The 13,534-nt window shown below is 63.5% G+C and overlaps 1 protein-coding gene across 11 annotated transcripts in view; it reads right to left on the reverse strand.

Moving 5' to 3' along the window:
* The window catches only part of LOC117653803 (gamma-aminobutyric acid receptor subunit beta), a 64,591-nt gene that overhangs the window by 33,895 nt on the left and 17,162 nt on the right, over positions 1-13,534 (reverse strand). For all 11 annotated transcript variants that reach the window (XR_004588251.1, XR_004588252.1, XM_034399711.1 and 8 more), the window contains exon 2: positions 4,444-4,541. Coding sequence is in view for 9 of the 11 variants with exons in the window: in XM_034399711.1 (XP_034255602.1) it covers positions 4,444-4,541 (98 nt within the window). In the remaining 2 variants the exon portion in view is untranslated. The remainder of the gene's footprint in view (positions 1-4,443; positions 4,542-13,534) is intronic.

The raw sequence follows: 13,534 nt of genomic DNA on the forward strand, positions 1-13,534 counted from the left end.
CCCAGGCACATGGTGCAGCGCTGTGGTTGGCGGCCCCGCGGCGCGCCGCCCCGCCCCGCCCCGCGCCGGCCTGCCAGACCGACACGGACGTCAGACAAAAACAACGAGGGCAAAACAGGCGCTGCCTCTCTTTGCTTGCCTTGCTTGCCTTGCTCGCCTCCCTCGGTATTTGATCCCCGTTGGTCCGGACGCAGCGAGGCCGACACGGCTGCCGACACGGCGGCGCACGTGAACGAAAAGGGCGAGGCGGGCATCGCGCTGAAGGACGTCGAGAACGTCAAGGACGTCAAGGACTTGATCTTGGCTGTCTTCTCCATAAAGCTGGCTGCGCCGCGCCGCTGCGCCCCGTCCGCGCCGCGCCACGGGCCGCTGAGTAAACGGCCCTGCTCATTTGAAATTTTGATGAAATGCGGACAGCAGCCACAAAACTCGAGTGGGTGTGGTGGAGTCCTCCTGGCCGCCCCGCCGCGCCCCGCCGCGCCCCGCCACTGTGCGCACACCACCGCGCCTCGCCTCCGGGGCCTCGAGGACGTCCTGCAGCCTCCAGCGGACCTTCGCCGTCCGCCGAACGCGGATTCGCGCGAGACAGGGACGCGGCGACGCGGCGACGCGGGCCACGGCCGCGCGCTCGATCGCCTGCAAGGTGATGTAGTGGGCCAAGTTTCATTACGCTGACGGGGAGGGTGGAGGGGATTACGGCGGCGCCCCCGTCCTGGACATCCTTGATGCGGCGAGCGCTCTGCCAGCTCGGCCGGGGCGGCCAGGGCAGCCAGGGATCAGGGGATATGGCGCCTGTCGCGGCCCGGCCGAGATGATGTGGGTGGAGCGGGGAGGTGTGTGTGTGTGTGTGTGTGTGTGTGTGTGCGATAGAGAGAGAGAGAGCCGGAAGCAGGAAGACGCGGGCGGGGAGAGACAGCGGTACGGAAAGGCGCTGTGGGGGAAGGGCGAGGGCAGGGGGATTCACACTGCCAGATCCCTTCCCCTTTATCTGTCTTCTGCTCTCTCGCCCACCCTTTCCGCTTTTCTCTCTCTCTCCCTTCCCCTCTTCCCCCCTCGCCGTATTTATAGCACACCTGCTTCAATCGATACAGCCCTCAGCGTCCCTGCTCGGCGTGCTCGGCGTGCTCGGCGTGCTCCGCGGCCGCACCGCGCTCCCCCGTGCTCCCGCACTTCCGCACTTCGCACCCCGTCTCTCTCTTAACCTGCAGACCCAATTTCCATTCGCAGCCTCTTTTCCCGGACCCATCTCCATTTTTTTGTTTTTTGCCACCGCCGCTCTGCCCGGCCGGCTAATTCGGCTCGGCGATGACGTAATGAGCGCGCTAACGCACGGTGGGCCGGAAGACCGGTGCATGCGGTCAGAATCCCGGACGCGTTTTGAGCTCCACAGTCGCTAGATGGGACTCGAACCGAAAAAAAAAGAAAGGTTCGTAAAAAAAAATGGCAGGAGAAAATAAAATGTCCGCCTCATCACGCCTCCCTTCACCGCCATCGCCCTCCCTCGGGATCGTTATGACTCGTCTAATAAATTAATTAAGAATTCGTGCTCCAGTTTCTCCGGGAGTGATAATCAGTGATTGCCAAAACTCTGGCGCGCTACTTTTCTCCTGCCCGGCTGCCTGACAGACTGGCTGGCTGGCTGCCTGCCTGCCCGGCTGAAGTTACCGCGCCGATCCGTTCATAAATTCCGGGACGCGCCGCTGCGCGGGCGTCTCTGTGTGACTGGGCGGACTGGGGGCAGTGACGGCCCACCGCCCGCCACTGCGACTGCGGTGCGCCGCCTGGGAAAAGTTTGAGGTAATGCAGCGGGCGCGGTGGTGCGGCGGTCCCTGACCCTGCCACTGCCAGCGACCAGCCCCCCCCCCGCCCCACCACTCGGGCCGGCGTTATCATGCGTTCCTTATCAGGCGCGGTGGCTCGGTTTGATTTCCCCGCCGCGTTAGCGAAAAGTGCATGTCCGGGCCAGCCAGGGCCAGCCAGGGCTGCGGGCCGCCGCATCAGCCTTGAGCTGATTTCAAAGTGCAGCGCGCCGCCCTCGCCGGCCGCCCCTTGCCCCACTTGTTCGAGCTGCGCCGGGGGGCACGCCGCCGTGCCCTGGCCGTCGAGCCACCACGCCGCGCCACCACGCCGCGGTGCGCCCGGCACACGGAAAGGCAGTTTGCAGCCCTCAACTGCTCAGTTACCGTGTTCGTATCGACCCCCCCGCCTTGTATACACACACAGGCGAGCCCCGCCAGGCCGCTCCACAAGTCAGCGCGCTGCCGAGGCGTGCCAGCAGAGCCAGCGGCAGCGAGGCGCAGCGCCGCATGCAGTCGTGCAGCGCAGGTACAGCGAGCTGACAGGCATGGCTGCTCCCTTCCTGTTCCTGCTGGCACACTGGCGGCGTGGCGCGCAGCGGGGAGGGGCCCTGGAGGGGGCCTTCTTGACGTGCCCCAGCAATAAGCGGGGCGCTCATTACGCCAGCCGAGCGAGTGGGACGTCTCTCCCCCTCTCTCTCTCTCGCACTCATGGGGCGTCCCCTCTGGGTGCGAGAGAGACAGAGCGACGAAAACGACTCTCGGAATCAGTCTGCCGGCTACGCGGGGCTACGCTGGGCCAGCCCTTCGCGTGTTCGCCGCAGTGGCCGCCCCGCCGCGTGCGCGTGCCGCCCTCCGGCACACCGCCCTGCAGACTGAGTCGTTTTCGTCGCTCTGTCTCTCTCGCACTCATGAGGCGTCCCCTATCGGTGCGAGAGAGACAGAGCGACTCTCGGAATCAGTCTGCAGCGCGGACTCGACATTGACAGCCCCACTTGGCGTGCGCGGTGCGCCACGTCGGCCCCTCCTGCCGCTCGCTGCGGCGAAGCAAGCGAAGCAAGCGAAGCAGGCAGACCCGGCCTCCGAGACCACGACGACCACGACCGCGCCGACGCACAGCCCCGGAATGTCGGCCACGCAAATGACATTGTCACATTGACAACATTTCCGTGTTGTGCCGCCGCGCCGCCGCGCAGCCTTAATGGCCAGGCAGGCCGGGCGCCAGGAGATGCTGGCCAAAAAGCCCTCCCCCTCCCCCTCTCCCGGCCCGGCACAAAGGACATATCAGTGGGAGGGACCGCGCGCTCTAGCGGAGCTCTGCCACGGCTAATATTTTCAGGCTGGTTCTCACTGCCAGGCGGGGCGTGGCGGCGTGGCGGCGGGGCGGGCGGTGTTGGCGCCGGAATGCGCGGGGGAGGGGGAGGGGGTGGATTCCGCTGCGGCCTTGCTGGCGTTGCTGGCTCGGTCGGATGCTGTGTATGGACGCGCGATCTTTGTGTGCGCGCCCACACCGTCACAGAGCCACAGCGGCCGCGCCGGATTGGACGGGCAGGCGCGTCCCGTCGCGAAGCAGCAGCCATCCTTCAGCTGCCGTGGGTTCGACCCCCGCCACCGCCCCCCGCACCCGCCCGCCGAACGAAACGACTCGTTTTTTGTCATCAGCCTGCCGTTTTTTGTTTTTGTTGTTTTTTTTGCGGGGTAGCCCTGCGTGCGCCGCGCCGTTCAAATCCATCTGTGGAAATGGAACGGGGGCCGATTTCCCTCCGCTTCAAAGGGATTGGGTTGGGACCGGTCCGGGCCGGGCCGACTCATCGCCCGCGGCTTGTTTTGCCCACCACCCGGGCGGGCCAGGGGCGGGCCCCCTTCCCTCAAAGGCCAGCCATCTCTGTCACGCCGCTATCGACCAGTAATGGCCGAGCGAGACGGCAAATGCCTCGGCAAACGCGGCGCCGTGAAAGGAAACTACGCCACTACACGCGCGGGGCGGGGCGGGGCGGGGCGGCTTGAGGCGGCGCTGCGTTAGGCCCCACTGGCCGTCCCGACCGCGGGAATTAGGTTTCCGCTAATGGAATCCTGATTGGTAGGCCTCCCGGACGACTAGCCCGCGCGACTAGCGGCTTTGGGATTTTGGGCCCGGGCCAAAACATTAAGATGTGACACGGTCTCACTCCAGTCTCACTTCCAGAGTTTCCCTCGGGCCGTTTTCGCCTCCCCACCCTTTAATGCGGCACAGGGCGCGGCCAGGCCCAGCGCGCCCCATCGGGGAACGGGCGGGGCGCGTTCTTCAGTTCTGCGAATCCCTCCATCTGCATAGCTCCCTGAGAATGGCATTATTTTTCTTGAAACGCGACCTGTGTGCGATTTCGTGAACAAGATTGCTTCCATATGAACATCAACATCGAGCTGCAAACGAATTTGACGCCGTGTAGTATCAAAGTCATTTTTTTCGGTTTTAATGACATTGGAAAGTCTTGTGAGACAGGTTGTGAATTTAAATTTGACAGAATCACGCAATGTTGCGTTAGTCCTGCCATAACAGGACTTCAAATCGACGGCTGCAAATTCGATTGCTTCGATGCTCCCGAAATGCTGCAAAATGGCGTTATCTTTACTCTAAAGAGAGAAAGAAAGTAAAACTGTGACTTACCTCCATAATTCGGCCTTACTCTTTTGTCGTAACTGACACTGAAAGAATCTAAAATGGCAGAAATGTTGACGTCGCCTAGCATGCTGCCTCCGCCAGTCCTGCGCACAGAGAGAAAATAACCAACAATTAGAAACATAATGCAAGGTCGCACAATGCCGCAATCTGGCGACACAAGTTAAGTCACCGCTCTCCATAATTCAGGCTCGCTTTCCGAATCGCTTTCATCTGGCGCCGGGTTTGACTGATGTGGACTTATTCAAATTGCCCGCCAAGGCCAGCCAGCGCCGCCCAGCGCCGCCGGGCCGCGGCTTTGGGCCCTTTGCGCCCTTTGGGCCCCACAGAGCCGAGCCAAGCCTCGGGCCAAAGCTTATCGCCTTAAATCTCCGTCGCTTGTTTCTGTGTGTGAGATTTGACAGGGAAACATATGACTTGTTTCTTGCACGCAAATTTCTTGTACCCCCAAAGTACCGACCGCCTCCGCGCCACACCAATCTCACACGCACACAAACACACACGTACACACACACACACCGACCCACCAGCCGAAATCTCGGCCCGGATCTTTCATAAGGAACAGTAAAGTGGATTTGACGCGGGTTTTTGGCCCGCTTGTATTTTTTTTTCTGTCCAACGCGCTAAGTTTGGTCGGGGCGCCTTTCCTTCATTCCGCTTTCACCCCACCCCACCCCACCCCACCCCACCCCACCCCACCCCACCCCACCCCACCCCCCCACCCCACCCCACCCCCCACCCCACCCCGCCTCGCCTCGCCTCGCCCAGCTCGGTTTGTACCGTAAATCCCTCCGGGCGCTTTGCCCCAGCTTTGCTCCCCGGCCCCACGGCAGCAGCAGGTCGTCCGGGTGCATCCAGCATCCAGCGAGAGCGAGAGAGACGGCCGCCGCGCCGACACTTGCCCTTTAGACGCTGCAGCAGCAGCCTGCCTGCCAGCAAGGTGTGGAGTCTGACAAGGCAGGGGCCGCCGCGCAGCGTGCAGCTCAACAGGGAAGCCAAGCCATCAAGCCCCGCTGCCGCCGCCGCTGCTGCCCGGAGCGAGGGCGCAGGGCCCGCAGAGGCCAGCGAGGCGATGACGTCATGGCCGCCGAATTATTAAGCAACTCGCCACGTAGTCTCCTTTTTACCATCGCCCTGTAACGACCCCAATGAGGCGCGTTTTATTAGGCAGACGTGTTGGCCGGCTGCTCGGTCTGCCCGGCATGATTAAAGCGAGGCGGCCGCGTTATTGGGTTACTCGCGCGTTATCGCGAGCAGGCAGGGCGTGGCATGGCAGGGCAGGGCGTGGCACGGCAGGGCACAAAGGCAAAGGCTCGAGGCGCCACTGCGCTTCTCCCTCCTCGTTGCCCCCGCATTACGCACGATGATTGCCCCTAGGCCTGTGCCTCTCTCTCGCACTCATGGCAGAGACCTGGCAGGTAATTCACCCGCAACCTTTGACGCCCACATGCCGCCTCGGCCGCCTCGCGACCTTATCTCCAGACAAAGGGCCGGGTAAGGTCAGTGCATGCGAAATGGCACACACGACGCGGTACAGTCGCGGCCGAAAGGCAGTGCATGCGAAATGGCACACACGACGCGGCACAGTCGCGGCCAAAAGTTATCGGCGGCCTGTGTCGCGTGTAAAGCGGCGCGCCGCTTTGATATAGGGCGGCCAGTCACGCATTAGAAGGAGAGAGAACAAAGATGCTGAGTCAAGCGGGGCCAAGAGGGAGGAGGAGCTAAGCGGGCACAAGTAAGTGGGAGAGAGAGAAAGAGAGAGGGGCAGCGTTGTGTGGAGACAAAGAGCTGGCCACAATGGAACAATGGCGGTGTATGCGGCTACAGGCTGCAGGGCGAGTGCTGGGCGCGCGGCTCACCCCGTTGCCCCCCCCTCCCCTCCTTTCTGCCCGCGGCGGCGAGACGCGGAGGCGCGGACACCAAGCACGACCCGCAAATTAGGTCGCCAGGGCCGCCGAATGCACTGGCGAAATGAAAACTTGAAGACGCGGTGACAATGAGACGGTGCAGCGCCAACTCCGAGCCGGCAAATCGTGCTCCATTGACGGGGACCTAGTCTTCGATGCTTTCTGATGCCCTTTTAACGGAGTGTGATTTTCCGCCTTCGGTCGGGAGCAGTCTCGCCGCAAAAATGATCAAAACGGTGACGAGTCAAACGTGCCGAAACTGGAAACTTCACCGCCGTGGCATCAGCCGGGCTCGAACCTCTGATCCTCTCTGCGTCACGGCAGCGGCATGACACCTCGCCTCGCGGCCTCGCGGCCTCGCCACCGCAGAGCGGATTGGGCGGATGGATCGATGGCTCTCAAAAAATAATGGTCTCCGGGGATATCCGTGATCAGCCACGCCATCATCCCTGTTCGCTCTCCCCGCACTCCCTGCCCGGCCCGCTCTCCCGGATGATGGATCGCTGGGTTTGTTTTCCTCGGCCGTCTTGAGCGCCGCGGCCTCATCGCGCAGCCTTCATCGCGAAGGCTACCCCGAAGCCTCCATCGGGAAGCCTCCATCGCGGAGCCTTCATCGCGAAGGCCCCTTTCGAAGCCTCCATCGCGAAGCCTCCTCCATCGAGAAGCCCCCATCGCGAACCTCACGATGAAGCCGATATCGTGGAACCTCACGGCGGTTCCGCACCGCAAGGCCTCACCGCAAGGCCTCACCGCAAAGTCTCGCCGCGAAGCATTACCGGGCAGCATTAACACGAAGCCTCGCCGCCAAGCATTACTGCGAAGCCTCACCGCAAACCCCGCCGCCGAGCCGTGGCCCCAGCGTGGCGGCAGCACGGCGGCGGCCCCAGCCCCGCGCGCTGCATCCTTATTACAGACGATATAACGGTGTCTGCCGTGTCGGCCCCTTTCTCCTTGCTTGCCGTAGCGTGGCGCCGCGGCAGCGTGGCCGGAGGCAGCAGCGCCCGACATCCCCCCCCCCCCCCCCCGGCCCGGCGAGCGAGCTTCACAGGGCAAGTCAATGGGTATGTTGACTGCCACCGGAGATAGAGTGCCTCCACGTTTCCGAGCTGGCCTTTCTGCACCCCCGGGGCACCGCGGGGCGGGCCAGGCGGGCCAGGGCGCCGCGCTGCTGCCAGGCCACTGCGGCCCTCTCCCCGAAGCCTTTGTTTGGAGGCGGGGCGGGCAGGGCGACTGGCTGCCGTGGTTTCCTCGTCGTATCGCGGCGTAACACTATTGGCCCACATCCACACCTGCGCGGCCTGCGCGGCCTGTCCGCGGCGCCGCGGCCCTTCCGACAGCAGCGCGGTATAAACGCCGCCAGCACGTTACTCGCAGTCACGGAGGCCGCGGATGGCGGCCGAGATGGAGCGAGGCGCCGCGCCGCTGCAGCGAGCTCTCACCCAGATGAACTCGCCCCGACCCGACCCGCCCCGGCCGCCGCTCTGGTAGGTGTGCAAAGGCTGCCTGACTGCCGAGGCCGAGAGGAAAAAATGGAGGCTTTTTCCTGTCCGGGCATGCCGGGCCGTGCTGCGCGTGCGATGTATACGGAATGTGCGGAGTCGCACAGTGGGCCAGAAGACCAGCGCAGGCGGCCCAAACTCTGGGCGTGTTTTGACCTCCAGAGTGGCTAAATGTGACTCGAACCGAACGTGCGACCCCACCAATGGATTCCTCGTTTGGAGAGCAATCCATTGGTAGGGTCACACGTCCGGTTCGAGTCTCATTTAGCGGCCCTGGAGCTCAAAACGCGTGTAGAGTTTCGGGCCGCCGGGCGCCGGGCCGGCCCACTGTGTACGGAGTACGAGCGAGTGCGAGCAGCACCGTGCAGCGCCGTGCCAGCGTACGTGCGGTGCTCATTATTCGGGCCGCTCTGCTCATCAACTCTCGCCTCCGTTTGCTCGCTTACTTTTCATCACTGCCATCAGCACGTTGCGGGGCCCCCCGGCGGCCTGGCGGGGCGGGCGGGCGGGGGGCGGGCGGGGCGGGCGGGGCCGCCAGCGCAGAGGAAGCGTCTCGTCCGCTGAATGCATGTTCAATTATTCACCGGCTCAGCCCTCCACGCTCCTTGCTTCTTCCTGTTTCGTATTCGCATTCATACTGTGTGCCGTACCGCGCCCCGCCGTACCGCGCCGCGCCACGCCACGCCCCGCCCCGCCCCGCCGCCGCCCGCACGCTGCAAATGCCATCCTCATCTGGCTTGCTACTCGTACGGCAAATATTAATGGCGTTTATTAATCCACCCCAGCCGCCTGCGCCCGCCCCGCCCCGCCCCGCCCCACCCCGTGTCAGTGTGTCGGGTGACAAATGAACCCCCATGAGGCCGCGCTGGTACATACACCGGTCGGTCGTCGCTTTCCAAAAATAAGTGTGTTAGTACCGTTCCGTTCCGAATATGACCGGCCGCTCGCCAATTCGCTCTATCCGTCCGGCCAACACGGCGCTTCGGTCAGGCTCATAATATCCATCCACCGCCCGCTTATTGCGGTAATCAACTCAATTCGGCGCAGCAACGCGCGCGAACACAGATACACGCGGTCTCTCTCACCCACACAAACACCGCTCACGTATGCGTTGCTAGCGGAGGTCGAAGTGGGACAAAACCCGCGGGCCCTGCCATGGCCCTGCCATGGCCAAGCGCTGCCCGGACTGGCCGGCTGGCCGCGCTCTGCGCTCGCACAGATAAAACTTCCATAAGCCCCGTTGCACCAACCAACCAAGCCACCAACCGCGAGCCGCACGCCGCGGCGTCCTGTCCCGTGGGGCCGGCATGCCCGGGCCGTGGCCGGGCCGTGACCAGGCCATGGCAAGCCGGGGACAAGCCGCCACGCCATTGCACCTGGCCACGTCACGTCCGCGACCGGGGCGGGGGGCGGGGCGGGGCGGGGCGGGGCGGGGCGGGGCGGGGGGTGCCTGTAAACTAGCAGCTGTAAAAGCGCACGGCGCAGCGACGCGCCCAGGGGCTGCACATAAAGCATGCGCGGTCCCACACGTCGCCTATTTAACGAGTGTCTCACGTCGAACATGACCGCCTTTTTCCAGTTTTTCTTGTTATTTTTGTGTTTTTTCCTCCTCGTGACAGCAGCACGTCGTTGGTCCGGGAGCAGCGAGGCATGCAGCGGGGCGCGTGAGAAGGCGGCAGGAATCCGCTGGGTAAAGTTGATGAGCGACAAAGAGAAGAGTCCTTTGGTCCTTCAGTCCCGGAGTCCTTCGACAGCCTCTTCCTGGATTGGCGGCCGAAAGGGACTTGTCCAGGTGCACTCGAGACCAGAACGGGGCGTGTTTTGATGCCACTCAAAGACTCCGGAAATAGATGGCGAGAGCTATTCCCGGCACCGGGCTGGGCGGCGCGCTAAATTCGGAGGCAGCGAGTGGGACGCGAACCCGTGTGCTCATTTCGAAAGGTGAATGAAGAGAGAGAGGGGGAGCGAGGGGCCCAGGCTGAGCGGTGAGACAGAGCGAGATAGGCTGAGATATGAAAAGGGGGGGCGGCCGGGACGGACCGGGATGCTGGAGCGCTGGAGGGGGGCGGAGGGGGCTGGAGGGGGCTGGAGGAGGCTGGAGCGGAGGGGGAGAAGCGGCACCCTGCGTACTGCCGCGTTGCGTCGCGCTCTGTGACGTCATAGCTCGGCCCAATCAATACGGGGCGCGGTACGGCGCGGCGCGCAGCAGCAGCACCCGGAGCACGGCGCGGCACGGCACGGCACGGCACGGCTTGCCGGGTACACGGCAGCGTCCTGCACCAACGCCTCGCCACGCCCCGCGCCACGCCACGGCAGCTGCAGCTGGGGCAAGTGCCCTGATCGCACGTGACTGTTTTGAGGCTGCCTGGAGTCCTCAGTCCTGGAGAAGTTCTCCAGCGGCACCCCGAGCAGCTGCAGCGGTTGCGACAACCGAGTCAGCGACGTCCAACTTGGCGACCGGCTCGGCCTCCCATATGAGTTGGCCTTCGCTTATGATCTTCGGCACGTACACTAGTTAATGACGCCCCGCCAAGCTGGCGTTGGATCCGGGCCGACGGAAGCTGCCGGATGCTGGGCGGTGTGCCCCGAAGCTGCCCCAAGCCAAGCCCAAACAAACGAAAGGCGGTGGGGAAAAAATCTCAACCCAAGCCCTGCTTCGGCGTGTTCCTTCAGTGCCTTCCCTCCCACTCCTCCGCGCCACCCGCCGCAGCCCCTTAAGGACTCGCGGACCTTGGATCAACCCTTTCGTCCTTTCGCGACGCTCTGTTTACCTTGCACCTCCCACCCTTAATCCCTTTCTCTTTTTTGTTTGTTTGCTTTTTGTTCTCGATGTCCGCCTCTGAGTTTCCGTTCGACCACACCACTTGTGCCTCTCCCCGCTGGCCCCGATGGCCCTGCCGGCCCTGCCTGCCCCACACCTCCCTTCCCTACCCCAACCCACCCCGATGCTCTTTCCGACAGTGTCCCGGCCGCCCTGCCGCCCTGCCGAGCCGCAACCGCGAACTGCCAAGTATCAGGCAATTTGTTCCCATTTTGTCTCTGTTTCGTTAGTGCTTCCCTTTGTCCGCCGTTTCTGGGCTCTTCTGTCTGTCTGTCTGTCTGTCCGTCTGTCCGTCCGTCCGTTCGTCCACCCAAGCCCCGTGCCCCGCACTCAGCTCGTGTCGCGCGCACGGAACGCCCCCGGGCACATCCATTCCGTGGACAAGATCGACGGAACAGTGGCATTCCCCTCCACTTCAATTCGGGCGGATTATTTACGAGGCGAAAACTTTGTCGGCGATTAATACGGCGGCCTCGGGGAAAGACCAGAAAGCGGGACGGCCCCTTGGAGGAGGGCCGATGCTTCCGCGCAGCATGCACCTCCGTTTGAAAAAAACGAAACAGAAAAAAAAACCACACTACTTTCCTCGACGAACAGAAAACGCGACAATACAAGCGCCGCCAACAAAACGCGCTCATTGCCAGTTGCCGCCGTCGGTCTAAATTATGCGTCGCAGATTTATTTCAACGGACTAATTCTCATCCGCGCGCGCGCACACACAGACACACGCACACACACACGGACGCGTGGCGGACAGAAAAGTAACATAAAAATAAAACAAATGGAGTGTGTGCGACGTGTTTGTTCCCTGTTGTTTTCATACTGTACACGTTCCGCAACACTGTGTCTGTCTAATACATACATACACACGCGCGCGATCGCCCGCGACCTCTCTCTCTCTCACTCACACACTCGCGCGCGTGCACACACACACGCACACGCGCGCGTGACGAACGCCCACTCCGCGTCGGCGCACGCACACACGCTTAAGTGGACCAGCAGGGCCGGCGGGGCCGGCGGGGCCAGCAGGGAGTGGGGGTCGATGTGGTGATAGCGGCTCGCAGCGTCACAGACTGTTCACCCTAATAGCTTCCGGGCCGGGGCAGCCGGGGGCATGCTGGAAAATGCAGACCGCCAAGGGACGGGCCGGGCTGCTGTCCCTCCCTCTCTCTCTCCCTCTCTCTCTCTCTCTCTCTCTCTCTCTCTCTCTCTCTCTCCCCCTGTCGCCCAGGGCGCCGCCCCTCACAGCCTTTCCCCGCCCCGCCACCTGGTGTCCGCTGGTCGCCAGTTCGGCCCGTGTTGTCTTTTCATCAGCAACAATTTTAGTCGCCTCTTCCGTCCGACAGCGCCCCGCGCGTGTTTATGCGAACCACTCTTTACCGCGGGGCGCGGAGGGGTGGCCGTGCGGAGGGTCATGTCGGGGAGGGGGAGGAGGGAGGCAGGGCGGCGGTGGCGCCTAACTTGTCAAAGATTTATATGGGTCTCGCGTTGCGGCCTAAGGACGGGGGGAGGGGGTCCGGAGCCACGCACAGTGCCGATAGTCCCGGGAGTAGGGACGCCGCGGTCCTGACAGAACTCCTCTCCACTCCACTCTCGGCGCGTCCTTGCCCGCCGCCGCGGGCGACGCGGCAAAAAGCGACCGGTCCTTGCAGTGTCCTGGCAGTGCCCTGGCAGTGCCCTGCAGGCGGTGGGCCGGCCAGGCCCGGCCGGGCCCGGCACAGTGAATGCCGAATCGGCGGCAAGCGATAGCGCTGCCATTTTTTAGCCCCGATAGTGTATCTATCTGTATGTACGGGGACGCGCCCCACCCCGCCTCGCCCCACCTCGCCGCCTGACGACCCACGCCCATAAATCCCATTTGCCATTTGTGCAATAGAGTTTAGAGCGGCGCCCGATAAATCGCCGCAATCCATTATTTCCCGCGAGTCCGCGTGGCGATGGGGAGTGAAGTGGGTCAAGCAACCCGCGGCGCTCCGCCGTGCTGGCTTCATCTTGCTGATTCCGACAGTCGTCTTCGTCGCATCCACCAGATCACCCCACGAGTGCGAGAGAGACAGAGCGACGAAAGCGACTCTCGGAATCAGTCCGCAGGTGCAATCAGATCCAGACGGCGGGGACAGGCCGGGCACTGCGCTGGCTGCGATGTCCGCGGCAGAGACCCCCTCCCCCAATATCGCATCGCATCTTCGCTCGGCTAATCTCTGCAGCGGCGGCCAAGAAGTCGCCCCGGCGGGTGTCCGCACTGTCTCTGTCGCACTCATGGGGCGCCCCCTGAGGGTACGAGATGGACCGAGCGACGACGCCACCACTTCGGAGTCACTCGGCAGAGGCCGCCCCAGTTCGGGCTCTGGTTGGGGCGACCGTTCGGGATCGGGTTGACGGGCACCGCGATGGCGATAGCGAGGGGTTTGAGAGAGTTCCAATTTTCCCAAGAGGTTTTCACTCCGGAGCGACTCGGGAGCTCAAAACGTGTCTGGAGTTTTGGCCGCCTCCACCGGTCTTCTGGCCCACAGTGTGCCGGCTGTGAGATACGGCACGGCGCCGCACTCCAGCCGTTCCAGTGCACTCCAGTGTAGTGAAACAGTACCGGACGGCACTTTGATAGACAAGAGGTCCCCGGCCGTGCCCGGCCCGCCGCGCGCCAACAAGTCAAACAAGTCGACAACTCTGGAGAGGCACTGCACACCGCCAGCCCAGGCCTCCCAGGGCCACCCAGGGCCGCGCTGTTGCTCCGCGATCGGCGCGTCGCCGTCACCGCCTGCTCACGTCCTTACTCGACCTCAAAGGGCCTCGGAGAGCCTCGGGAGGGCCTTCGGAGGGCTTCAAAAGGGCCGCTCCCTGGCCCCGCCGGC

Source organism: Thrips palmi, unplaced genomic scaffold (assembly GCF_012932325.1).
Source record: "Thrips palmi isolate BJ-2018 unplaced genomic scaffold, TpBJ-2018v1 HiC_scaffold_8, whole genome shotgun sequence".
NCBI lineage: Eukaryota > Metazoa > Arthropoda > Insecta > Thysanoptera > Thripidae > Thrips > Thrips palmi.